This window comes from Apostichopus japonicus, chromosome 14 (assembly GCF_037975245.1).
Source record: "Apostichopus japonicus isolate 1M-3 chromosome 14, ASM3797524v1, whole genome shotgun sequence".
Taxonomy (NCBI): Eukaryota; Metazoa; Echinodermata; class Holothuroidea; order Aspidochirotida; family Stichopodidae; genus Apostichopus; species Apostichopus japonicus.
The window spans coordinates 9,953,375-9,980,647 of record NC_092574.1 but is presented as its reverse complement, the minus strand read 5'-3'; the positions used below and the strand labels follow the sequence as shown (position 1 = coordinate 9,980,647).

Below are 27,273 nucleotides of genomic sequence, written 5' to 3'. Positions count from 1 at the left end.
ACCTCTCTTACCTCCTTGCCTCCCCCCCACCCCGCACCCCCCTCCTCTCATTTCCAGCCTGTCTGGGTCCCTGTTATCCCATGCATCCCACGGTGTGTTATCACCATTCACATTTTCAGGCAATAGATTTATCTAACAGTCCTACAGGGTATGATCAATGTTACCTTTTATACTGTTAAAATCAATGTGACATGCAGATACTTATCCTTCTGTCTGTCTTTGACCTTTTCTCGCATGCCACAGCCATTTTTTTGTTTTCATTTGGGGGAGGGGGTGATTTCAACATTTTCATCATTGTCTCTGACAATTACACATAAATGCTACTGCTGCTTCCTTAATGTACATATCTGTGTACAGGTTTCTTGAAGAGAGGAAATTAAAGTCAAGTGTCATTCAACTTGGCTGATGTTGGATACCTCAAGAATGCTGTTTTAAACATCCGTCTTGTACGAGGAGGAAGTTTTCGCACAACAACTGATGTCTTACCGTTAGTCTACAACAAGGAACAGAGCAAATTTCCTTGGCTATAAACATAGTTGATTACTTAACCATATGCAGGAAGTCCTCAACCCAAGCAAAAAATGGGTAAATTGCTATGTAAGTGCAAATATGCATAGCAGTTCTTGTATTTACTCAAGAGAAGCAGAGTACTTTTATAGGAGACCAAGCTCAGGGCCTTCAAAAGTGCTACGCAGAATTATTCTCTGATTTGACATCAAAGTGATACAGCAGCATGGATGATGGACAGTTTTGGCAAAGATCATCAAAACCAAGATGGTATTTGCAGGTTACATTAAGTTTTTAGTTTATCCCAAGCATTTGAAACCCTAAACATGCGATGATTGTGAACGAACACTGGCTAATAGGCTTTGCGATGAAAGTTCAATGAATACCCAACAATTTCCTGCTCCAGTGACCGTCATCCAACATCCCCCCCTTCCAACGGAGGAGAATGTATTTCGGCATTTCGACCACATTCTAAAATACTGTGGGGAAGTGAAGGCACCTCATCGGTCACCAGTGCAGTGCAACTATGGTGTACAAAGTTGCTCTGAAACACGAAGTACAAAATCTACAAACCAGAAATAGCAAAATGCGAGGAAGTCTCCGCTTGACGACACTGCAAAAGCTAAATGATTTCGAATGGGTCCAAGAGGATCAGGTTCCCCTGGGGAGTTTTCTTTACCTGGAAACAAAATAATTGGCGGTGGACAATTTATCTACTACACCAAGCCTTCAACTTTGCTTCCCATAGTGGAGTAGAAAATGGAAGCTCCTAAAAAAAAAACAATAACATCCTTACAGGATATTATCCTTCGAACCAGAGCTCTGTTCAGATGGATTGATGCAACAACAAACAAAAAAAGAGAGATTTTGTGAAAGTTGGCGAAAAGGCAAGCTGCATCTATAGATAGCTGATTGTTTATTATTGCTATAGGATTGGAACTAACATCCTCAGTGCCAACTGTGCTATCCAACCCAAATTAGTTGCTAGTGAGAACCCTTACTTTGACCAAATATGTCAATGTTAGAGGATGTGCCCTGACATTTCGATCCTAGCAGGATCTTCTTCACAGGCTAAATGAAACAAAAGACACACGAGCAAATGAATAGGTCAAAATGAGACATGACATAATGGAAAGGGATTAAAGGGCAGTGTTTATTCTAGGAGCATTTCATCAGTATGTACATATCTTTAAGGTCTGATACTAACATCTAACTACCGCCAGGTTGTACTGTAGTATCATGGTATGTAATATTTATACTACAGGTATATGTGTGTGTGTCTGTCTGTCTATTATACGTCTAGATGAAGTAGCAAACAGCTCTGGCAAAACCCAGAATCACTTCCTTGCACTGTGCTTACTATTACGATAGGGGGGGGGGGAAGACAGCATTGTTGCAATGAATCATGTAAACAACATAAACACCTAAATACATAAATATGTAGGGCAACAGAGTTCGCAGTACTAGTGTAGTCTGTTGGACTTGCTCACCAGTGGAGTAATATGACCCAAATAAAACAATTCTCCCAGTTTGCATTGCAAACATGTATGGAAACCTTACCCTTTTGTGTACAAGAGCAAGATATTATTTACATAACAGCTCAAGCCAATCATCAATGCCAAAAGATTTGTACTGTAGCATATATCCTATATAAACTACGACAATTCGACAGACGATAGGATTGCTAAAAAATGGAGAAAAACATATCGGGGAGGGAATACAATGTCGTCATGTAAACCATGCTAACTGTAGTGCAATGTTTACAGTACAGTGCTGCACATGCTAGTATACAAGCAAAGACACACACACATGTAACAGTACTTCTGACTACTGCAGCATATTAGTTTACATAGTACAATAAAGTTGCATTGTCTTTACATGCTTGAACACAAAGTCGTAATGTTAACGTTAATGCTTATATGCTAAAGTGGGGCCTTGAATAGCGTACTGGGTTGTACTACAGCATGTATATGCTAGAGGCAAGTGCAGTCATACTTAAATACTGAACCTAAACATGAGAACAAACGAAAGTGATACGCTTGAATGGTCGAGAGTGGACGGATCCCGCATAGAAAGAGGATTTTCGAAGTTGTTTACATCATAACATCAGCCGGATCACCAAATTTCAGGGTTTTTATTGATTAACATATAAATCTTATTGGGGAAGGAGGGAAGTCATCTGAGGTTATAGTTTCATAGATATCGAGGGTAACCAAGCTAAACTGAAACAAGAAAGAGGGAACCACACTGTAGGCGTGCACGCGAAAGGTAAAGCCTAGACTGTTATTATAAGACAAGAATGACTCTCGAGATATGGAACCTCGCTACCTAACAGAGTAAAGAAAAACGTGACCGAAATGATGTCAACAACATGAGTGTGTTTAATACCAAATTACGTAGCGAAAGAATGATAAATTGATCACAAATTGAAGCCTTTTGATTTTTCACTCTTTGTGAGTCTACACTGACTAAGTATGGTCTTCACAGAGTCCTTGCTTTTTTCGTGTTGTTGAAAATACAGCACTGTCAATGGTTTAAAATCACTTGTGTGGCTGTGCATATGCTTTCCAAGAGGGGATGGAAAATGGGGTAGGGGGAAGCAGGAGGTTAATTTGATGTACCAATTTTGCGTAAGAATCTTGGAGGCACTGCACTTCTTTCTCTACGCTATGGTCCCTTTGTACAAAGACTGCTTATGCATCTTTGCACTTGTATAACAGTTTGACTATCTCACATAGCATTTTGCAATACGATGCTGGATTAAAATAATTTCATGGAAGGTGCACGATATGTATGTCTGTTGTAAAAATCCTTGCACGAGCTGATCCGTGGAAGACATTATTAAAGTTGACTGTCTGAATGTCCAAACAAGGACAGATAACACATATTAGTCACTCCATGGCAGAACATCAATATCATAATAATAACAATATATTAGTCGGCAGCTATTTTTGCGACGCTTAAGCGACCACAAATGTGGGAGAAACCCGCAATGGCTTATGGATTATAAGTTTCACAAGGGGTGGCTTCTAATTCAACATTTTAACTCAAATTTGGAATCTTTTCAAGTTAGAATTTCATTTCAGATGGGAATACCGTAGATTGCTCTTGAATGAAAAAACCCACCTTTCTAAGACCGGGCCGGGTATTGAACCCTGAACCTCCCAATTGCTAAGCCTCATTGCTTCAATTGCCACCACCTTTATCCAATTATGTTTGTGTGTGTGTATTCCTGTGATGAGGTTTTCTATGGTTAGGCTCTCCATGGGGCATGTGCCCTTTTTGGCCCTTTAACCTGTTATGTTATAATACCATGGTTTACTTTTACAACTAATGAGATTAGACTTATGTCATTTCTCCTTTGTGAAACGTTTTACAAAATCAATATTTACATCATATTTATTACACATCTCTCTCTGCTTCGAGAGACTGCAAACAAATCTGTGATACCTCACCGTGGGAAAAATTTTTACAGAAATGCTTCCTTGTTTGACTATGGACTTTGCCATCTGGACTTTATGAAGTGTTGGAACAAAGCCTCGTTCTTTTCAGTGACGGCCTCTCGGAACCCAGTATGAATGTATCGAGAAAGAAGCTCTTGCAAAGACTGGATTGTAAATCAAGAGTGCTACGACCCTCTTGAAACGTAGAGAGTATACAAATACCGCAGATACGCCAAAGATATCGTTCAACATGACACTTACAAATATCAAGGAAATAGAAACTATGGACTTTTCATCCGTAGAACAACCGTAAGGAGATCAAACTTACATGCGTGTGGAGCTCCACCGATGCTCTCCCAGCGTACTGAGCCATCTTGTGTCGATAATTCAAATTTTCACAAATCTCCTGTGTATAATGAAAAGTACAGATCTTCAAACATTGATAACGTTCGACTTTACAATGTAAAAAAAAGTTTAGTTTTTACAAAACATTTTTTCTTCTTATTTGTACCAGTGACAAGTTTTAATATCAATCAAAGTGGCTGGACAAAATAGTTTGAGTATACAGACTGTAAAAAGATCATCTTTCTAGTCCTCAAATATACTAGAAAGAGTAGAAAATGGTAATATATATAAAACCAGCTATCATCTTTCTTGCTTCAACATTTTAATTCTGTTTAAACTGCTGGAAATAATTTCGAGTGCATCTAAAGTAACTCCAGAAAATGATTTTGAAAACGTATTTTAGCATGCTCAAATTTGGTGCCAACGCTGATTATGTAGGCATCTGCATCACCTAGAGAACACAAAATGTAACCTTGCTCATCAACCACAGAGAAACGTGCCAAACCAGAACAGAAATTCTGCTGGAAGGCTTTTGAAGGCCACATCATGAGTGGGTTTATAAGATTTTGTATCCTTCACACATTTCCAATTCACTGTCAGTAACAGTAGATTTGTCCTAAGTTTCTGGTCATGCTTGAGCACCCATATCATGACATGAGAGGATTTACTTCAACTTTGTAACATTAGTCAAATGTCAAAAATGTCTAGAAAGGCCCAAAAATGTCCGAAATGTCAAAAATTGAATATGATGAGGATGGTGATGACATTCACAAACTCCTCATTCACAAAATGATGATGTGATACCATACAAAATCATCACTGAAAACCACAACAATTTCTTAGGACCTTTGTTTACACATATTGAAATGTTGATTTCCCTTGACCTAGATAGATCTATCTCCCTGCTTAATTATATCCTTGAGTTATTCAGCTAATACGAGTGAATTCCTTCCCAAATTACTAATGGGGTACAGCACATAGAGCATACTCTTCGCTGAGGCGATATCGTCAATTATTGTTTTGTTAGCCTAGCCCAATTGAAAAACAAATACTACATTTATACAACGGCTTATTCTCACTTGTAGTGCAATACCAGCCATATGGAGAACTCGTCCTACCAACGATGCTAAACTTAAATCTGTTCTTGGCCCCACTAAACCACCCCGCTAACCCCTCGTAGTGAACGGATAAAGACTACCGTATGCTGTTACGAACGGACACAAATCAATCAATCAAGCAGAATATTAAAATATATGGCAATCGTTTTACACCGTTGGCTTTTTTAATATTCTCTTTGTTCAGTATGGATTTTACCTTCCCCCATTCTTTCTTATCATTTTGTGTTTAAAAAGAAAAACAATTCCCCCGCCCTCCCTCCCTCTGTAGGTTGGTTAGTTTCTTCTTTTAGATTTTAAACAGTTTGAACATTTTTCGGAAACTAGTTTATAATTTAATTGCAAGCATGTATTTTACCCAGTTCAGGGCCTTAATCAAGTTGAAACCGAATCAATCATATATCACTGATTCTTTTATCTCCAATTTTTGTCGATGCTCAATGGCTCACTGCTTACTAACCTGTACTTTTTCCTGGTTCAAAAGTTCCGGACATACCTCTTCGTAACCGATGGCAACGGCCAGCATTCTATGAACCATTAGATCAGCATACCTGCAAATCAACAAAAGTGTAAAACAATACTGGAGCTGGGACAGACTAGTAAAATGATACTTATCTGAATGTCAACGATTCATTGGTGAACTCAAAATTTACAAAGAGAACATCGATGAGAATACTCCAGGAAATAAGGGTCCATTAAAGTTGAAACAATGATGTTAATGAAAAGTGTTGTTATTAAACAACGACTGTGAGAGAGATTATTTTCAATGTTATGCAATGTTATCATAATTTTTTGCTTTTTCTCGTAGTTTTGTATCATATGTCAATTTGCAAAATATACTGACAATTTATCTTCGACAGGCTTGTGAGAACTTTTTTTTCAAAATATGCAGGTTCCTAAACAGGCATCTGATTGGAGAATTAGTCAAGGTGACAAACATCGCGACAATTGGATAGTCAGTCGGAAGAATTCTCAATACAAATCCACTGAGCGATATGAATGAAAGAACCCTTATTTCATGTCGATTGAGGGAAGGAATTAATTACCATATGGTGTAACTAAGTTGAGTCAAAAATCAGCAAATAGTGCATAATTGGAGAGTGAAGGGCAAATACCCAGAGCTTTTAGTTTTTTAATTGGTCAAGCAGTTATATGACTCACAGAGTTTGATGCTCTTGAGTTTCTGCCATGGAGTCGATGAGTACTTACAAGAAGTTATCGTAAGAGAAGAAGGAAACCTAAACCACGATAATTATTGTACGTGCTGGTGAGGAGCAACTCCACCCCCCCTGCGCCCATCACCCTCCACCACTCCCCCATCCCTAATATGAGCTAAGAAAGGTTTGCATCTTCTTGGAAGATATCATCACTTTAATTTTCCATTTCATACCGAACACCGAAAACACACTGGAAAGTGACGTGATATGAGCCATTCATTTTGATGACTTGCATCTCTTTTGTTAAGTACTGATATTCCTCTATTTTTGTACATTGTATCTTTCCTTTTGCCATTATTTGAGAGACTTGTTAATACTAGGGCTAAAGGGTACTAACTTCTGACACATTACCTAATATTGGAATTGTCTTTCGTTGAAAGTACTACTTTACACTTTCACCTTCCACCATGTGGAAAGAGAAGACAAGTAAAATAAAAACACATACCTGACAAAGACATGACCCCCCCACCCCCTTCCCACCCCCTCCTCCACCTCTGACAGGAGCGTTTAAGACACGATACCTCAAGATCGTTACAAGATATTCCTTACGTGTTTGGATGATACTAATTCAATAATATATTATTTAGGTGAAGACGAACGATTTCATTTCTCCTTTGAGAGCAAAAAACGTATCTCCATGGTTACCTTCTGATCGGGGATGTGAAATGCGTGTATATAGGAGACGCCAGTCCAAAGTGGAAGAAATCCTCCTCAGGGATGGTTCCACTGCTGAAGTAGACTGCTTGTGTCATGCACCTCGTGGTCAACATCCTCAGCAAAGTGTTAAAGAGAGGGTTCTCCTCCATGACGGCTTCATCTAAGGACTTACTCAGGGTCAACCCATTGTCAATCTCCAGCTTGAAACCCTAACAATAAGAATTAGAAAAATAAACGATGAAATTGAGGAATAATTTAGTGTTCGCAATTGGTGTAGCAGCTTATTTCTTTGTAGTTTATGGAATTAATTTTTCTTAGGACGTATAAAGCGGTATGTTTCCGTAATATCTATTCATCTTCCGCATCAGTTGTTGCATTTCATTTTCTATAGTATTTCGCTATACGACGCACTGTTAGTACTCCAGTACACACTCCTGCTCTAGTACCACTTTACCTCTTCTTGTACAAGACTCAACTTAGTACTGGTACTCGGGGCTATGTGACTCGTACCTAACGATTTGGTTTAGTCAAACACCCACGTATATTTCCCTATTGGTAGTAATATCTTTATTCCAATCTGTTCAACTATCAAGACAGCCAATGCTATATGGTGTACCAGATAAATCAATTCCCTTGCCAGATGCCTAATTTTTTTGGGGGGAAGTGATGTTTACCCTATAAGTAAAAAAAAAAATACTTGGGCCTATACATTGCGAGTATGATGTATTACATATGCTGCTGCTGAAATTGCTAAGTTTACAAGAATGGCTAATAAGATTACCAGTGATCACAACCACACTTTTTATAATACTGTACTGAAAAAGTCTCTTACACAAATCAAAGAGAAATCTAAGAAATACCCAAAACTTGCCAAAATTACAGATCACAAGTTTACAGAAACTCATTTATTTACCGTGCTGCTTCATACATTCCATTCGAACACTTAGAATGTTTATTCTGTTTGTTATACCGTTTTATGTGTTAACTTTACTTTATACCTTCAATTCGAGCACTTAGAATGTTCACTGTAGTCCGTTTGTTATATCGTTTTATGTATTAACATTCGTATGTGTAGATGTATTTTATATGATATCATATCATCTTAACATTTTTCCCCCTTTTATATTAGTTATTCTTAGAATGTTTGTTGTAGTCTGTTTGTTATATTGTCTTTTTATGTATAAACTTTGATATGTGTTCAGTAGATGTGTTTTATATGATATGATATCATCTTAACGTTTATATACCGTGCTGCTTTATACATTCAATTTGAGCACTTAGAATGTTTGTTGTAGTCTGTTTGTTATATCGTTTTATGTACTAACATTTGTATGTGTAGATGTATTTTATATGATATCCTATCACCTTAACATTTTTCCCCTTTTATATTAGTTATTCTTAGAATGTTTGTTCTAGTCTGTTTGTTATATCGTTTTATGTATCAACATTTGTATGTGTAGATGTATTTCATATGCTATCCTATCATCTTAACATTTTTTCCCTTTTATATTAGTTATTGTTAGACCCTTTTATATTAGTTATTTTTAGAATGTTTGTTGTAGTCTGTTTGTTATATTGTCGTTTTATGTATTAACTTTGATATGTGTTCAGTAAATCTGTTTTATATGATATCATATCATCTTAACTTTTCTATTTCTTTTATATCTAGTTTATTCTTCCTGTTAGACAGGATATTTTTAATATGACTCCTCTTCATAAATTTTATACTCATTCTGGAATGAATAAATCAAATACTGTCAAATCAAAGACGTTACTTCCTTATTAATGTTAGTCACTTAAGGGACTGCTTAGGGCAGACATTTAGTTTTGAGTAGTCACCGTGTAACACATAAGTGCTGGTAATGTTACTAAAGTTTTGCAAGTTATGCACCTTTCAAATATATAATTTATGCTGCTTTAAGCATAAATTAATGATGAGGTCAGCAGTTCAGTCCAATCTACCTTATATAATAAATGTTAACCTCTTGTTTAAGGCATGTTTCTGACAATTTCAAACCAAACAATTTTCTTTCACACTTATACAAACGAAACAGTGTTCTGACATCTGACTTTGAAATAATATTTATGTGACCTGCGCCAAACCCGATAAATATCGGGCAACATTTCTATCCGAACATGAATCAATATTTAATACACAATGAATTTCACTGTATGACTGCAAGGAAAAATATGAAACATGTATACTTTTGCATATATATGCTCTGAGATGGTAGGATACATCAATGTGACTGATGAACAATGCATGATGTAGAAATTCCTGATTTTTTTATTATTCCCCATATAATATCACATTTCCATTTTGGTATACAGTGGGAGAGTAGATACATCCTCATGGGTTATAATAGAGTGTCCACAAATCAATGAAAATTAAATTCTAGACTTTGAATACTGGTTTAATCAGCAACTTTAATATTGATGAATCCATTTCATCTTCTGCATCCTAGTTGCCGAGCAACTTTTTTAAGAATTCACCACATGTTGCAAATTTGCAAAAATTTGCAAATTTGGACAACTTTTGACATTCTACTTCATTCTTAAAAAATGATAGCAATTCTAATTTTTGGTAAAAAAGAGTACTTAATCGGGCAGAAAAAACTGATCAAAAATTGACTGACAAAGCAAATTTAAATAATCCTTTCAGACCGTACCCTTGCAAGAGCGGCCTTTATTGCCATCTCGTACTGACTAGGTGGCGGAACTGGATGTCGTCGCAAGAGGGAGCTCTTCGTGAAATCACCCAGGATCTTCCTCGCCACGGACGTGTTCGCTAACAGCATAAATTCCTCTACCATCGAGTTGGTTTCTCTGTGAGAGCAAAATACACAGATTCAATCATTTTGTAAACGAGTTGAAGGAAATACATGAATTTGAATTTATTGTCCTTTCCTAGATTGCTCAAGCATCTTCACATCGATTCTTGTACCATTGGCAAAGTAACAAATTATGTTATACATCAAAACACTTTGAATGAGGGATTTATAGAACAAGGTATAGAACAGTGTAGGGACAATCAGTTAATTCCCTACCCCTTCCCTTAATCCTCTCTTTGTCCCTCCACTGTTTATCTCCTACCTCTCCTCTTCCCCTGTTGGTTTCTTTCTTTCTTCTCTCCATCCCTTGTCCACTAATCCCCTTACATCTATCTCTTTGTGTTCACCATACTCATTTACATGTCTGTATTCTGTGTGTGTTTTTGTCCCTTCTGTCACTGTTACTTGTCATTTAGCCTTTGAAGGAGATCCTGCTAGGATCGAAACATCAGGCCAACTTACTTTTAAACATAGTTTTACTATAGTGAGATTCACAGTTTTTATGCATCATCTTACCGTGGGATCACCAAATCTCGCAAATCTTAAAACCGGTAAAATGCAAAGTAAAGCAGATTTATGACATGGACTTGTGTATATACTAAATGTTAAAAAAGCATGACATTTATTTGAACTTTGGAACATTTTGTAAAACAACCTCCAGGTTTGAGATGCCAATCTCCAGGTTAAGACTTTGGAGGGATTGGCTGGTCTATTGTTTCTTTGCATGAGAAGTAAAATAAACACATAACACAGAAAAGATGAACAGATTGTTACAGCAAATTGGTACTTTAGCCTAGCCTACTTCCAATCATATTACTGGAGTGTCTCGGAAAACACATCGTTAACTGTGCCATTTTGGACGAGCAGAGATATTTGAGTTTTTACACAGATCTGCACTTGTTACTATAGGTTACTTTGATGGAGAGTCCAATGTCATTATGACGTGCAAACCGCTTTCTTTATAGTGAAACGTTGGAAAAGAAAAAGTCGGCATCTTTTACCTGATCATTTTCTCTTGTACGTCGATGGGATCATGGGTCTCGCTGTCGATGTTGAATCGGATTTCGGGCGAAGCTAAAACAAGAGCACTGCAAGTTGAATGAAAACAAGATGATACAATGTGAAAATGCCCCCAAAAATGATAAGAATCTTCGACCATAGTCAGTAGCATCTTGGAGGTTTGGAAATTCATTTCTAGTCATAACAAACAATTTCCACTCCTAGAAAGTGCTATTGAATCTAAAAATCACAATGTGCCTTCTTACAATTCTTACACAGAGAAACAAAAAAACTTAATCAAGGACATGTATTTCTGTTATCAAATTTATATTAAAATAAAAATAGTAGAACAACTCTGACATCCCATCACCACCATAAAAAAACATTATCCTGTACACCGCTCAATCAAGTAACAACAAGGTTCACTTCTGTCTGGCCCTTTGGTTTCCACAAATGTTTTCCCGCTAGCCTTTGGAAATTTTTATTGAGAACCTGTGGCCTAGCGAATGGTATACACACAAAACCTGAGGTCACTATATAAACAAAACCCTTAAAATGTGGTCAAAATCTATTGAAATACTTGCTCTTGAAAGTTATTTTCTTATGGAATCAAATTTTGTTTTTGTACGTGGCCAGCCAGAAGTGTCTCTCGTCTCTTTCTCTACGATGCGTTTTTCTTCTATAATCATGGAGAAGAGACTCTATCATTAAATCTCACCCTTTTTCCAATCGCCCCTTTTTCAATATTTTGGATAGAGCTAAGAGGCCCCTGAGGCTGGTAGCGACCGCATCTGTTTGTGACTTGTCGTCGATTCGAAGCTGGGCTTCCTCGTAAGTCAAAGCAGCCTATAAGAGAAAAAGATGTGTATACATAAGAAATGCAAAACAATTATCCAGGTTGCTTTGGGGATTGATAAATTAGCTTTAATAAAGTTTTAGGAGATTAGATATACCTAAGGTTCCCTATTTGAGAAACCATGTTTGACATGGGTTCCTCCCTTTTGGACATCTACTGTTGACTTTTGACCTCCATTGGGGAAGATGAAATAATTCCTAATGTTCAACGTGCATTTTGCACTTGTCATTCAAGTGGTTCTCCTTTTTCCTGAGTAACTCCATCACCCTGTCATCCAAATTCCCCCCTACCCCCCTCACCATTGCCTTAAGGGTATTGGTAAATTTGATGAAGTCCAACAAAATAGATGTACCACTAGGGGTGCATTTTCAAGCTTTCACCCAAATAAACACAATAGTAATATAAGAATGAAACCAATTGAACTTAAATAAATGGCATTTTAACATTTAACAATTTCAAACCATCATCTTCGCAACCCTTGAGTGGGGGTTGTTGTGGCCTGGAGAAGGGATCTACAAAGATATCCCCCTCCATTTGCGATATTTTGATAGGATTAAGGATGCTCTGTTGCAGTATGGCGTTATATTTTGCAACTTTTTATAATTTTTTGTTCAAGATGATTTCAACTTGATTTTTTGCTCTCACAAATACAGACAATTTCTTCTTTTTTTTATCCAAATTTTTTGGGCCGACAGTCAAAAACATTTTGGCGACCCTAATGAGGGTTGCGATCCCCACTTTGTAAATAAGGGTGTCTACTAGAAGATCAATATGTTGGCAACCCTTTGGCTGCTCCTAGCTAGCAAGTTTATACTGGAATTAGATTGTATCCAAAACAGGAAATTTTTGTGTCCCACAATCTAAATATAATCTCTTGCTTTGACTTTGTTATTTCTTTCCAATCAATGTTTCCCACTGCATTTTTTGGGCTGGTTAAAGTAAACGATTAAGCTTTAAAAAATTCCCTTATCTTTACTTTTAATATGCAAATACTGTACCAGACGATTTTCATCAACACTCGATGAAAGATGTCGATTAAAGAATTGAAAAGTCGAAAGCCTCTTACCCTTGATCGAATAACGCTTTTCATGAATTTGGTATCCAATATTTCTGCATCTTTGGTCAGCTCCCATATGACAGAGAATGCGAACCTTTCCTCGCCGCCTCTCAGGGAACAAAGATTTGAACTGAGCAGATCGGGTACCATGTCGATCCTCTACAATAAAGAGAAGAGATTTCAAAATCTAGTTCAAACATTTTGCTTTCTAAAATAAGGGCAAGAAGATGGCAAAATTTCAGGAGAAACCTCAATGCTGTTCACAACAACAGCTTCTAAAGATTAACTTTTAAGGCTGCTTGGAGGAAACTGACTCAACACAGACAAGAGCGTTCATTAAAAGAACCTATTCAGATATTGAAGCATATGCTTATGATGAACAACCTTAATTCATAAAACAAAACATTTAAAGAAAACATTTATATATTTTCTATTTTTTTGTTGGATTATGCACATATCAACACTAAATTTATCCTTGAAGTCATCTGCACTATAAATTTTGGATGTACATCTTGTTTCCTTTAATAATGAATATTTCAAACTCCAACTTTGAGTTGCATATAGAATACTGCAAAACAGAAAAGTTTACAGAAAAGCTTCACAATCTTGTAATTTCTACATTAACTTACATTGTGAAGGCATCTGTACAAAAGTTATGGAACATATTTCATTATTTTCATTAAAAAAAATGTTTTTAATATTATCTGTTCCGACTGAAAAATTTACAAGAGATTTTGGATAAATATGATACCTTGTCGGTCAAGTAGACCGTTGTCCCACGGTCCGCAGCTTCGTCGTCCAAGGCATTGCCAGGCTTGATGAAGTGGCTGACGTCCGCAATGTGAACTCCGACCTGCAAATGAATAAACATGAGATGACAAAAAGTCCATCACCCAATTATCTTCACCAGCAAAGATCTTCTGGACATGTTCTTGTTTGTGATCCATGAGATCAAGAATAAACGTTTCTCAACGGGTCGTTCTACTTTTGCTCACCTCATAATTACCGTTTTCAAGCGGCCTGCAGTGCAAGGCATCGTCGATATCTGTACAACCAGGAGGGTCCACGCTGCACACGTCCACCCATCGTAGATCAGTTCGGAGTTTGAGATCCTGTTTGGGGTTGAGAGACAAAAAATTAAATATCTCGGAGAGATCAAGTGGAAGACATCCTTTCACAATCTTCCAAAGTGCTTTGTCGGCAAGACTTGTCTTGATTTTCCTGTTGCAGTACAGTATATCTCGTGTCGATTGCTTTTTCAAACTGATTTCAGTCGCCAATCGTCAGAGAAGATCACCGCAAAGGGTGTCAGGGGAACATAAATGACCGCTTCTTGTATCTTAAAATTTCAAACTATAGATGCAGTTCAATGGGGAAAACTATCATAGGGAGTTCGTAGGGACAAATGATGAGAGATATGGTAGGTAATTTTTTTAGTAGGGAGGGAGGAGGGGGGACACTTGTTTTTCTTTGACTAGCTTACCATGATTGGACTGAATATCAGAAGGGTTTTTTCTTGATATAGTTTAGTTTAGTTTAGTCGAAAAAAAGGATCAGGAGGGACACTCAAGTCCCCATCAAGGACCCAATAGGAGAGGAAAAAAACTGAAGACACAAACACTCAGGCCCGATTACAATGCTTTGAAGTGCTTGTCCAAAGCATTCTTAAACCCATTCACACTACTTGCAAACTGTACAACTTTCTCTGGTAAATGGTTCCACTCATTCACAACCCTATTAGGAAAAAAGCTATGCCTAATATTAATCCTACTTTGTGACTTTTGGAGTTTAAGACAATGACCTCTGGTACAACTACTATTAGCAAACATGAAAAAGTCAGTGAAGGATAAATTGTCAAGACCAAACACAATCTAAAAACCTGAATCAAGTCACCAACTATCCTCCTAAGCTCCAATGTGGTGAGATTCAATAGTTGTAACCGCCAATAATAAGGAACACTCTTTAATATTTAAGAGACATTCCGGTGGCATGACAATGTGACACTTATGTGGCAAAAGAGCACGTTCCGTAACACTGTTAGTTGGAAATGGAATCTCAAAATCCTGTCCCTTACTCAAGACATGGTTGATTGAATGGAAATTATTTACACAGGCTAGACCATCCATTCTTCAATGGAATAAATCACAGTAGGTGGTGTGTGACATCATGAGGGCAAATGATCTTCAAAAACTTTAACTTTTTTGCTCTAATAATCTCCTTGTTGTATTTGTCCTTCAAAACTTGATACATTTGGAAAGTTTGTTAAGCCCTTCAAGGTTCTCTGTATTTAGAATTTCATCAAAATTCATGTGCTGTAGAAATGTTTTATTTTCCCCTACAAACGAGTATATACAAAGAAAAAAAACAGAAACAGTTTCCACCTAATTTCTTCATCGACCCCTCCACCTTCCCTCCCCACATCAGTTACTTTACTCACCTCATCCGTAATCGTCCAGGGCATCTTTGGCAAGAAACTTAGCACCGTCTCTGAGAATGGCCCGTGAGGGACATCATGCTCCAAGAGCAGCACCTGATTTTCGGTGTCCTTGTCTCCAATCTCTCCTAAATTTTTCACAAAATGACCCTGTAAAGATAAGAAAGCTCTCAGACAATCGGGCTGAATATAATTTTCAATGTTACAACTTTTAGCCAATAGCTTCTGAATCATAGATATGAAATTCTTTAAATTATTTTTTGAGGCAGCAGTTGCTTTGGTCGCTGATTTCGTCGCTACAACCAAACAGACTCAACGATATGATTGTGGTTGATCCAGCTTAGACACACGTCAAGACTTTTTGCACCAAGCAAACGTCAAGTACTATGAAAGTAAGAATCTGTTTAATTTAGGAAGACAAAAAAAACATACCAAAGAAAATTGACAGATTTAAACTTACTCATCACAAAGAATAAGCAAATCCAGTCTTTTCTAGATTTTAACATTTCTGATCGTCAGGTGAAAAGGGACATTTGTCGAACTAAATGAACGGCATTTTAATGGTACCTTTATATATAATTGACAAAACATATTACGTGCTTGAGAATCTACACAAAACACTGGTTGAACAATTTCTTACAGTTCTGTACTGCACAAAGAGAAAATGAATGACATGTTGCTGCAGCAATTAATTTTGTTGTGGGCAGCAATTAATTTTTTTGGGTAATTAGAGTAACTGGTTGCATTTAAATACTAATGGTAGATAACACCACATCACTAAATGTCACTTGAGATCCTCATTCTCCACTCAATAACATTTGCTCAGTAATATCTACACTACAGAGGTGTATTTCGTCTTGCTGCAGATGTTGTGCAAACCGGCAGGTAAACGTAAGTCCTACCACTGACCAATGCTCACAGTTATTAAAACCTGTATATGAGAATCTCCTTACCCCCAACCACTAGATTAGACCTAGGTGCATCTGCTCCAGGAGTGTTAGAGGCAACGGTCAAGAGTTGAGGTATGAAACAGCTGCTTTTCTCATGAAAGTTGTATGGTATTTAACTATTCATGTATTTACTATGAACACACGGCACACAGCAAACTGAGCCGAGTTGATAATCATTTCCATCCTCATAACACTCACCACTGGATATCGTGAAGTCCTCGGCCAGCTGTCCATAGCGACGATGATCCGATGTCCCAATAACGATTCAGCCTGCCTCGTTTCTATCCGGATCTTGGGAATGCGTTTCTCTGCCGGCCTAACAAGATGACGGGAGCCCTGCGAATAATAAATGACAAAATCCGAGTTTTCATGAAGATTTTGTTTACTGTAAAAGGCAACCAACTGCAGCTGACTAAACACAAAGAATCAAGAGCGTTCATGCAGGATTGGGATTTTCTTCGTATCCCATTTCCAAGATATTACTTACAAACTTCAAAATGCAGTTTTGCAAAATGAAATATTTCAAAGTAAAATCCCATTTTCTCTACATTCGGTCTAAAAGATCTAGAGCTGCTTTTTCCTTCATATTTTCAGAGGCCTTTACATGCATAACCATGAATCGGTAGTCTAAACATGAATATTCATGACAAATATTTGCACAACGACCAATCGTCCACAACTTCCCAGGCAATATATCCATACGAAATGTCATTGTTTTCCAATAGGTTAGTATGCGTGTGAAATGCATTCTTATGTTCATGGACATGGAAGTTTCTTTCCATATGTAAACCCTTACATCAATACCTCACCGTGATAATAAGGTAGTTTTGAAACTCCATAATTCAGAAGGACTGTTTTTATGTGTACAATATAAAAATGGTAGTCAGTCGGGGGGGGGGGGGGTGGGGGCGGGGGGAATTCACCATAAAGAAGACTGTTGTATTTATGAATTATGAGGCAGCAACATGGAAGCTAAATAAACCAGAATGCAAAAATGCAATGTGGTTTCGATGATGTAACATGAGAATTTTTTTTTATGAATCTGACGTAATGTATAGTGAGGGTGTACATGTTTACAAGAGTTTCACGATTTGACCTCTGATGACCCCAAATGACCTTTGACCTCCACCAAAAACAATAGGCTTCTTGTACTCAATGTGGCACTTCTACACAATAAATATGACATTTGTCTGACCTTTCCTTCCCGCACATGTTTGTATTACATTCCAACCGAGGACCCCATTGTATTTTCCATTGTTCAAATCCACGTACCCTAACCTTAACAATACCCCATACAATAGAATTCTTCCAAGGACGTGGTGATTCTTTAGAAATCACAACCGAGGACCTGAAATTCTTTTGTTCAAGTCCTCAGTCAGATAGCAAAACAAACGCACAAATACACACATACCCCAGCATGAATGCATAGGTTACCATTATCACTGAAAAAACCCAAAACAAAGGTCTTATTTGTCTACTTTGCAGATGGACCTGCAAGTAAATAACCCTCAGATGTTTTCTCTGTTTGTGCATTTCTCTTCTGTTCTGTATACTTACTCCCTTCATTATCGAGGGTTCAATGGTCCCACAATACTGTCTCCAGTTTCTCTTGATGATACCCACCACCCTACACGTCGGCTGGGCCGATGCGGAGATTGGTGACGCTTTCTGATCGTCTTCCTGTAAGTATTATGAAATATCACTTTTATCATTTTGCGATTTAGAAAAAAAAGGATGCAATCGAGACATGGTGTTCACACAGTTGCAGACACCACGCTGATTATTTTGTGCATAAAAAAAATCATCATTAATTTCATGCTCGGAAAATACCATCGTAACCAGTTTCAAACCACTCGACATCTACATATTTGGTGTGGCCATAGCACGGTTACATCTGGTATCGGTATAAAGAGCATGAGGTTTGGTTTTCGAGTCCAAGTAGAGGATGACCATCTTCCTTTTGTCTAGATTATTTAACCCATTGCCATGAAATGGCTGATAACTGCTGATTTTAATCACAAATGCACGACTTTAAAATAAGAATTTTGAGGCTAACTTCTTTTGGCAAAACAGCTTTTGGTTTTATCTAGGAAAGCATTTCCATTGTAAACACATCAGATATTCTCCAAGTGCTTTTGTTTCCTTTAACAATTATCCTACTGGTGTCCTCTTTAAAAGTTTGCATTGTAAGTGAAGATTTGTGTAAACCAAAAATCAGCTTTGCAAATGGAAAGCTTTTCCTAAGAATTTGACCCTTCTGAAAATTGCCCATTATCTAGAAAATTGACGACATTTTCATTTCAACAGAAATCCTGTTTTCTGATACATGTGAGATATATTATTAATATTACACCAAACTTGACTATAAAATTCATTTCCAATAAAAAAAATTCTCTCCCATTTATCTTCTCTTTCCCCATCCTCTTCAAAATCGTGTGAACAAGATTCTTATTTTACATTTCCTGATATGTATGATACAGAAGAAACAACACATGTAGAAAATCAACAGAGTTAAAAAACAAAAGAGAAAGATATTGGTGGGTCCTCACACTCTCTAAAGAATTGACAGCCTCTGGGTCCACGTTGTCATCTACCTCGATAAGTGATGAGGGACAGGTCCACTTGTGCTTTGGTAACACCTCTATAGCCACAGCATCATTTTGTACAACCCGGTTTAGATTTGATAGACCCTTAATGAAAAACTGTAAATCACAAAAGTAAGGTAAGAAAATGTTAATTAAAGCAGAATAGAACAGCTTCCTATAAAAATTTCTCACCAAATGGAAGTTAATAAGCCAATAGTTAATAAATTCAATTCAATTCTCAAATTTTGCTGCCCAGCCATATTTTCCTTCATATTATCATTTTTCAATCACATGCCAAATTTGCAAACAGTAAAATTCCAACAAATCGATTATAAGAAATAAACACATGACTAGTTAATCTGATTAAACTTGACTGTTATTATCACAATCAAAAACAGAAAAAGATGCTTTCAGATGAAGAATGATGTCCTTGTTGTTTAATTTAGAGGGGTGGGAGGGGGAAGGAAAAAAGTATTATTTTAAGGTAGAAAAGAAAGAAACTGTGAACTATTTCTTGGCCTGCTACATTGCTCCGACATGCTCGAAACTAACGGAGGAGAATACCGTACAGTTCACTGCTTAATTTATCCCCCGTTCCTCTACCTATAAATGCAATCGAACAGAAGGTTCTTACCATTTTCTCTTCACCAGGAACACTGACAAACCCCTCTCTGTAATTCTCCCTGCTCGCTAGGAATGTTCCTTGTCTGTATTGGCCTTCCTTTATACCTCTCTGGATAGCAGCCATACCGAGATGCTCTGGGTACAGGATGCCCTTGCCCTTCCCCGATTTAATATCCACGTCCATCTGTTGAAGTTCAAGGAGATAATAACATACACATATCAACAAGTCAACAAATCAAGATTTTAATGATCAGCCAACAACCATTATGACTTGTTCCTTATTCAAAGACCCAAGCCACCCCAACCCCCCACCCCTTCCCCTAATCTTTTAATATGTGATGTTGGGACAACTTTGTTGTCTTTCTCTGACAGTCAGCTATTTCCCTCTCCAGCATACCACCCATTACCCTCCTACGACAGCCACTTATTCATTGCCTTAATCTGTCTGCCACTAATCACCTTCCTCTGGTTGTTACCCATTACCCTCTGCAGGATACAGTACCACCCATTGTCCTCATTTGACTGTCCCCTATTACCCTCTCCAGCATACCACCCATTACCCTCCTATGACAGCCACTTATTCATTGCCTTAATCTGTCTGCCACTAATCACCTTCCTCTGGTTGTTACCTATTACCCTCTGCAGGATACAGTACCACCAATTGTCCTCATTAGACTGTCCCCTATTAACCCCTCCAGCATACCACCCATTACCCTCCTCTGATAGCCACTTATTCATTGCCTTAATCTGTCTGCCACTAATAACCTTTCTCAGACTACCACCTAGTTATTTCTTCCGACTGCCTCTTGTTACCCATAACTGACTCCCACATGTATAGTCTTACCCTCTCCTGGTTTACCATACATCACTCTCCTCCGCAAGGGACGAAATAGTTTTAGAGAATTGATTAGCAATAATTGCTCGACAATTCTTGGAAATAGCAATTAGCATTAGCAGGTACTGCATCTTTTGCTAATCAAAAGTAATATTGATTAGCAACTGGCAATTCTTGGGTAGCAAATTGCTATGCGAACCCAGTTATTTCGTCCCTTGCTCCGACTAACACTTGTTACCCCTTTATGAGTGCCACCCTATTACCCTACTCTGACCTATTACACTCTCAGGATTTACTACATGATAACCCTACTCTATATTATTCTCCATTAAAAACTGCTAAATTAATATCACAGCAACTTTTTTAAGTTTCATTAATCCTTTCTTACGGTCTACTATTAATTAGCCTTCCTGTACAATCTCTAAATTTTGTCTCCTCAGATTATCTTGCTAAATTTCTTCTACCTTATCTTTCTTGCGTTCATTCTGCTCTATTTGTGCGAGCCTGTCGACCAGTAGAGGTTTCTCAGTGAGAGACTTGACGTACTCATACACTGTAAAGGAGAGAAAACAAAGTGAGAAAAGGCTGTTTTAAGTTCCACTTAGAAGGATCCACACGGTACGATAAACTCTTGATATACTTGATGCTATAAAAAATAAAAAATAGCTGTCAAAATCAGCCAAGTTTAATTTGATATATTTATATCAAAATAAAACAAAATTAAGCATGTATTCCCATTTAAGGGGAAAAATCATTTCTTTCATATTTCAAAGTTTTCTTTTTCCATTGCTGATGAATGGTATAGGAATGGAAGGAAAATGACATAACACCCAAGTAAACAACAATGCCAAACAAACAACCACAGGCTGTCAAAATCAGCCAAGTTTAATTTGATAGATTTATATCAACAATCAAAAAATAAGCATGAGTCTCCATTTAAGGGAGAAAAATCATATCTTTCATATTTCAAAGTTTTTTTTATTTCATTGGCTACTGTACAGGAATGGAAAGGAATATTATATAACACCCAAATTAACAACACTGCTAAACAAACCACAGAGGCAACAGTGTTAGTTTGCTCATATAGAAAAGATTCCTGATAAATCCTGACTGAAATCTGTGGATAAATGTTTACGAGTCTTTCTTTGGTTGTCTTACAAAAACTGATTTATTAACTGAGTTAAAATCTATATGCTATATTTACTTCCAATTATATATTGTATAATTTTGTACATCTATCAATGTTTGGAACAATGGAATTGTCTGAAAAACTGGGGGGGGGGGTAAAAAATGAAGAAAAGTAAAAAAGGAAGGGGGGTGGGGGTTTGGCTTCCATCAGATTTTCATGAAATCACTTTGTAAAAGCAAAGCCATATGTCAACAATAAACCAACCTTTTGGGGATAAACTTAAATACCGTACTCATGAAACGCAACATTGTAACACAACTTTGACACGCTTTATCAAAAATGGCATGACATTATTGATGAAATCCAATTTGGAAATGGAAAACAAATAAACCTAACAAATAAATCAATAAATTTAAGAAAACAAATGAATAAAATATAATTAAATAAACTGAATATAAGTAAAAAGTCAACATGAATTGGTACCTGTGTATGTGATAATTCCTTCAGCCTTGGCCTTCTCTTGATTCGCCTTGTCATTGGTCAAGAGGACAACCTTGGGAGGAGACTCTCCACAGTTTGCGAGGTGGGCGGTATACCAGGAAGCTGCCTTTCGAATAACCCGATCATTATAATCGTTAGCAGTTTCTCCACCTAATCTTTCTGTAAAAGTGTCCCTGGTAAAAACAAAAACAAAAGTACAAAATATTAAACCCATATTCAATTCTGCTTTTCTGAGGAGGAATGGGTCAAAGGTTAATTTAAAACTCCCTGACAGATTGAGAATGTTATATTTACAAAAATAGAATGTACGAAGGGTGTTCCCGGTGAAGATTGTAAACCCACTCATCAAAATATTTCAATTTTAATTTCCTTAAGGACAGCCGTCACCTTCAAACCTAATTCCAAACCCAAGGGGTGCCTTTTTAATTTGTTAAAATTATCATTTTTGTTTTATATTTGTTAAACCATGGAACCCTTACTAGTATATTGAGTGCTCAGTAATTTCAAAATAATTTGACCAACTTTAATTAATTTTAATTTATCAAATATTCCCTAGTTTTTTTTTCCTTTTTACTCAATACACAAATACAATAGGACCGAATCTTACTCACTTGTGATATTCGTTTGAGAAGACGTAAAACTTCTTGTCTGGATTTGCCGTTAACCCTTGAATTCTTTTATAAGCCGGAAGACTCCTGTGTTTCACCTGCAATCAAAATGAAATTATATTCACCTACTGTATTTGCAAATCATAAAACCACTCCCTACAGTACATCTGAAAATAAGAGATTGTACCAATGCCTCAGGAAAAATCAGGACAATAGCTTACTATCAAGTCTCTTAAACATACTACTAAGTATAAGTAAACACAAATATAACAAAATCTTCAAAACCAACGATATTCTTTTGATGAGATTCCTCTATGAAATTTTCGATATTTGTCTAATTTAAGCTTAACACAGTTTTCTTGTTTACAAGTAAATGTCCTAATTAACTATCTATCTTTCTTGCTATCGTTTTACTTTGTACTGACTGACCAGTAGTCAATCGCATATAATTTCTGACAAACAACGGTGTAAAAATATACCACAAAAACAATCCATTATCTCCTTGTCCTAAAACTCAACAAACATTTAAAACATACAAAGTATTTGCAAGGACTTCTGTATATCACCAATCTATCTAGTTTATACTGGGAGCAGGATGAGAGGGGGTGGGTGGGGGCAGGGGAGGGGAGGGGAGGGGAGGAGTATAAAAGGGTGTGGAAATTCTGTAATCACAGTAATTTGTATACCATGGCACCAGAAATCACATACACAACCCAGAGAGGAAAGTCATTTCAAGAAGAAACTTCTCCTTTGGTACATGTAACAGTCAACTGAATAGAAAATTAATAACAAATGTTGAAAAGACCACAGAGACCTGTCCCTGAAACAGATTAAAATATATGGAATTCAGTTTGATACAAAACGAATGTTAAAGAAGAATAACCAGTAGAAAATGAACACATCAGCAATATTAACTGCATTACTTACAGTATTAACCCAGGATAGTGTGATTCGTCAGTGAAACTTTACAGTAAACAAAAACAAAGACTGTGCTTTGCAGTTTGGAAATCCCTTCACAACAGGTCAAAGTTCAATTCATGAGATTATTTATACAACCTTGCCTCTACATAGTTTCTTACCTCCTGTTGGACTGTTTGGAGAAAAATACAGTTTTTGATGATTTCATCTTCCAAGATGTCTACCTGTAAGAGAAAAAGGGAAAAGTTCCTGTATTTTGATCATCAAATCATAAACTTGTGCAAATAAAATCAAAATTAAAGAAAGTAAAATACAATTAAAGCAATACCAACAGCATGCATTGCTTTCCCACATTCCTCCCTCCAACCACTCCAACCCTTGCACTTCACGGTGGGTCTTGGACTACTGCATCTGATTAGGTCTAAACACATCATGAATTAACAATTTCCCCATACCACACAATTGTTGTATAATGTAACATGGAAGCCATGCAGGCTGCAAAACAATTCAGTAGCAGGATACACATTTCTACAACAAAATAGGCTTGACTTATAGGATTACACTTGTACAGTAACAATTAGTGACTGTAACCTAGTTAGTAGGTAGGATGGATAGCCTAATTGAATGGGAGCCCAGGTTTTTAGAGTCCACACACAATAGGAAGTCCCTGACAAACAATCCAGGCTAGGCTAAACTTTTTTTTTTAAATGTTTTAGAGACACAAAGAAGGAAAATTGGCACTATGATGGCCTGTGCTCTATGCTTTTGGTTAGCTATCTTTATTCGCTGTTATTCAATATGTAGCCTACTGTAGGCCTACATGACCAAGTTGCATGACCAGGAATGTATGTGAGCTACACATCCCTGGAAATACATAAACTGTACCTAGATAAGAATTATACACAGACTAAAACTACAGAATACAATACACCTATGCTCATAGGCTACATATTACATGGGATTACAGAGACTTAAATTTGTAGCATGATTCTCAATTAGCAATTTTAGCACCTAGCCTAGGCCTAGGTCTATATCTATGCACCTGTACTGAGATATTGGTACATTATGCACTCGAGCTCAGGGCCCTGAACTCCCAGTTCCCATGTTAACTTCGTAGGGGTCAACGCCAAGTTGAAACTGTGTTATACTTATAACTGCCCGTGGTTTTGCTTGAACTTGGCAGACTGATTTCGAATTCGCGTAACTGGTACGTCTGTTGCAAATGTGTTTCCCAGTAACGTAGCCTAACTTAGGCCTAGCACTAGTACTAGTTTCGTAAAGCATATGAATGACTTCTCGTAATGAACCAATACCCTACATTACAGCTTTAACCTTTAAAAATCTAACCTACCAGATGTGTCAGTAAGTTAAATTAACTGTTTCCATTAAATCATTACTGATGTTAACTCATTTCTCAAGTTTTCAGTCTTCAAAATACTTGAAAGTTTAGTGTTAGCAAAGTTACTGTCGAGTACCTGATGCAAAACCACGTTGGTGTCTGGCAGAAGGTAATGAGGGAACTTGCAGATATCACTTCCACTGGAGGGAGATTTCTCCAAGATTAGCTCTTGCTGATTACATTGCGAACATGCCTGGGAACCACACCAAATATCATCTCTCAAGTAATGTTCCCTCACTACTTTAATAATACTTCCCTTCCGAGTTTTCTTTACGAAGCTTTTCGATTTCAACATCTTCAGCTACAATTGCACATATGACCAAATTGACCAAATTATCTGCTATATTTTAGAAATGCTAGAAAAAGCAAGCATGTGTGAGGTAGCTTATATACGTTATACCCACTACTAGCTCGTCCAAACTTCACGACTTGCTTGATGGAACTTATTTTCTGTATAAACCAGCCGTAAAACCAATTCATAGCTCTAGATGTTGGTGTTTTATTGTTGCAGCAGTGGCTGCTACCAAGAATGTCACATAAATAATGAGTAAAGGCCAACATTTACTTTGGATGTGCTGAAGACCGTTAACAATGCTGCCATTAGTCAAGATTGTATTTTGAATACCTTATTTAATTCAGTTGAAATTGTCACTTTAATTTAAACTTTCGAGGCCCGTCAGGTAATGTAGCTGGACTATTTACTTTACCTACAAAGGAACGTAATTGTAGGTAGGCCTATAACTAGTTAGCCTTCAATTGAAGACTAACTTCAAATCGCAGGTTTTATTCACTGTTAGTCACTGTTATACACATGACAGATGGCCGCATGTTTATTTCAAAAGTTCAGCTCATTTTAAGAACATTAAAATCCAACATCAGCTAACAACCTGTAAATTGGATAGGTCCCGTCGCGAAGTGTAAGTAATAAGCCATTCGGCTACTTCAAATATATGCCTATACTTATCTGGCTGATTAACTTCATAAAATAACTTCCTTTCACATGTCTTACTAATGTCTTAAGCAATTTTAGTTGAAGCTTATACTTTTGAAAGTGTTTAAACGTTATAGACAGCCTGACGTTTCGATCATATAGCAACGGATCTTCTTCAATCAGTGCTTGTTTTCCCGGTGTTATCAATATACCGTCGCATGAATTCATATAAAATACAAATAACATTTACTTTCATAAAAGAAGTACGAAACAATTATTCTTTTTTTTTCTAAATAACATAATTTATTAGAATGCCCTACAGTCTTATGGTTTCAATCGGTAAAACAATTTTTCATTTTCAGAAAAGAATACAACAAATTACACTTCGATCAGTAAATCGACGCCATAAAGGAAAAAAACAATGTCACGTAATGGAATGTATAGACTTGGAAAAGATATATTTATAATGATCATACTTAGATATACTTTATGTCGATTCAATGTACTCTCTGAAAGGATGGTTTTTATTCCTCCCAGTGCAGGTTAGCTTTTAGTACCATTTTTTTTTAATGTTCGTATATAATTCTTTTACATATAGACTTCATTGATCATGGTCGCTGCGGCAGACAATCAACGTTATTTAATGTGTTTAGGATTTGTTTCAGCTGTATAAATTTTACTCACAGACGTGAAAACACTTTGAAGACTACGAAGTTGTTAGATTAGGATGTAACTTTACAAGGTCGTATGAACCGGGGGGCTGGGGGCGCTATCCCCCCAGTGAAAAATGTGGAGGGGCGGAAGTATCATTCCGCCCCCCCCCCCCGCTTCGCAAGTCAGAAAACCCCTTTTTCATTTCCAAATGAGAAAAAAAAATCCCATTTGGAGCACCAAATTGCATCTAAGGCCAGGTGAAAATACAAAATTAAGTTTACAAAATGGAGTGGGTGTTGAAGTGTGCTATATTGCACCAAATTGCATCTGAGGCCACCTGAAAATGCAAAAAATTCCAAATGGGAGGGGGACACCCCCTACCCTTAGACCAGCGGCGTAACGCCTATGGGTTCGGACGGGGCAAACACAGGGGCCCCGACCAAAGGGGGCCCCGCTGCACTGATGTACAGAACTTAGAAGAGGGGTACTCTTTTTTTTCTTTTTCTTTTTGAAACGGCACTTTTTCGTTGGAAAAGGAGACTATAAACGAGACAATGGACATATTTTTCTGTGCGTGAATACGTTCGTCATAAATCTTATGCCCCTGCAACTGCAAATCTCGTATCCTTCTTTCCGCACGACTGACTCAAGAGCCTGAAGTACACACTGGAACTTGAT

The 27,273-nt window shown here is 37.2% G+C and overlaps 1 protein-coding gene across 1 annotated transcript in view; it reads right to left on the bottom strand.

The window, feature by feature from the left end:
* Positions 1 to 25,339, bottom strand: part of LOC139979417 (exosome complex exonuclease RRP44-like) — a 92,264-nt gene extending 66,925 nt beyond the window's left edge. Inside the window, exons 1-19 of the mRNA XM_071990186.1 lie at positions 25,087 to 25,339; positions 23,773 to 23,835; positions 22,697 to 22,791; positions 22,068 to 22,258; positions 20,920 to 21,008; positions 19,631 to 19,804; positions 18,961 to 19,113; positions 17,969 to 18,091; positions 16,610 to 16,747; positions 15,465 to 15,611; positions 14,023 to 14,139; positions 13,779 to 13,880; positions 13,037 to 13,186; positions 11,833 to 11,960; positions 11,117 to 11,203; positions 9,954 to 10,110; positions 7,273 to 7,493; positions 5,871 to 5,961; positions 4,279 to 4,356 (exon numbers count right to left, since the gene is read on the bottom strand). Coding sequence (XP_071846287.1) covers positions 4,279 to 4,356; positions 5,871 to 5,961; positions 7,273 to 7,493; positions 9,954 to 10,110; positions 11,117 to 11,203; positions 11,833 to 11,960; positions 13,037 to 13,186; positions 13,779 to 13,880; positions 14,023 to 14,139; positions 15,465 to 15,611; positions 16,610 to 16,747; positions 17,969 to 18,091; positions 18,961 to 19,113; positions 19,631 to 19,804; positions 20,920 to 21,008; positions 22,068 to 22,258; positions 22,697 to 22,791; positions 23,773 to 23,835; positions 25,087 to 25,305 — 2,523 coding nt within the window. The 5' untranslated portion in view covers positions 25,306 to 25,339. The remainder of the gene's footprint in view (positions 1 to 4,278; positions 4,357 to 5,870; positions 5,962 to 7,272; positions 7,494 to 9,953; positions 10,111 to 11,116; positions 11,204 to 11,832; positions 11,961 to 13,036; positions 13,187 to 13,778; positions 13,881 to 14,022; positions 14,140 to 15,464; positions 15,612 to 16,609; positions 16,748 to 17,968; positions 18,092 to 18,960; positions 19,114 to 19,630; positions 19,805 to 20,919; positions 21,009 to 22,067; positions 22,259 to 22,696; positions 22,792 to 23,772; positions 23,836 to 25,086) is intronic.
* Between the last annotated feature and the right edge of the window lie 1,934 nt (positions 25,340 to 27,273).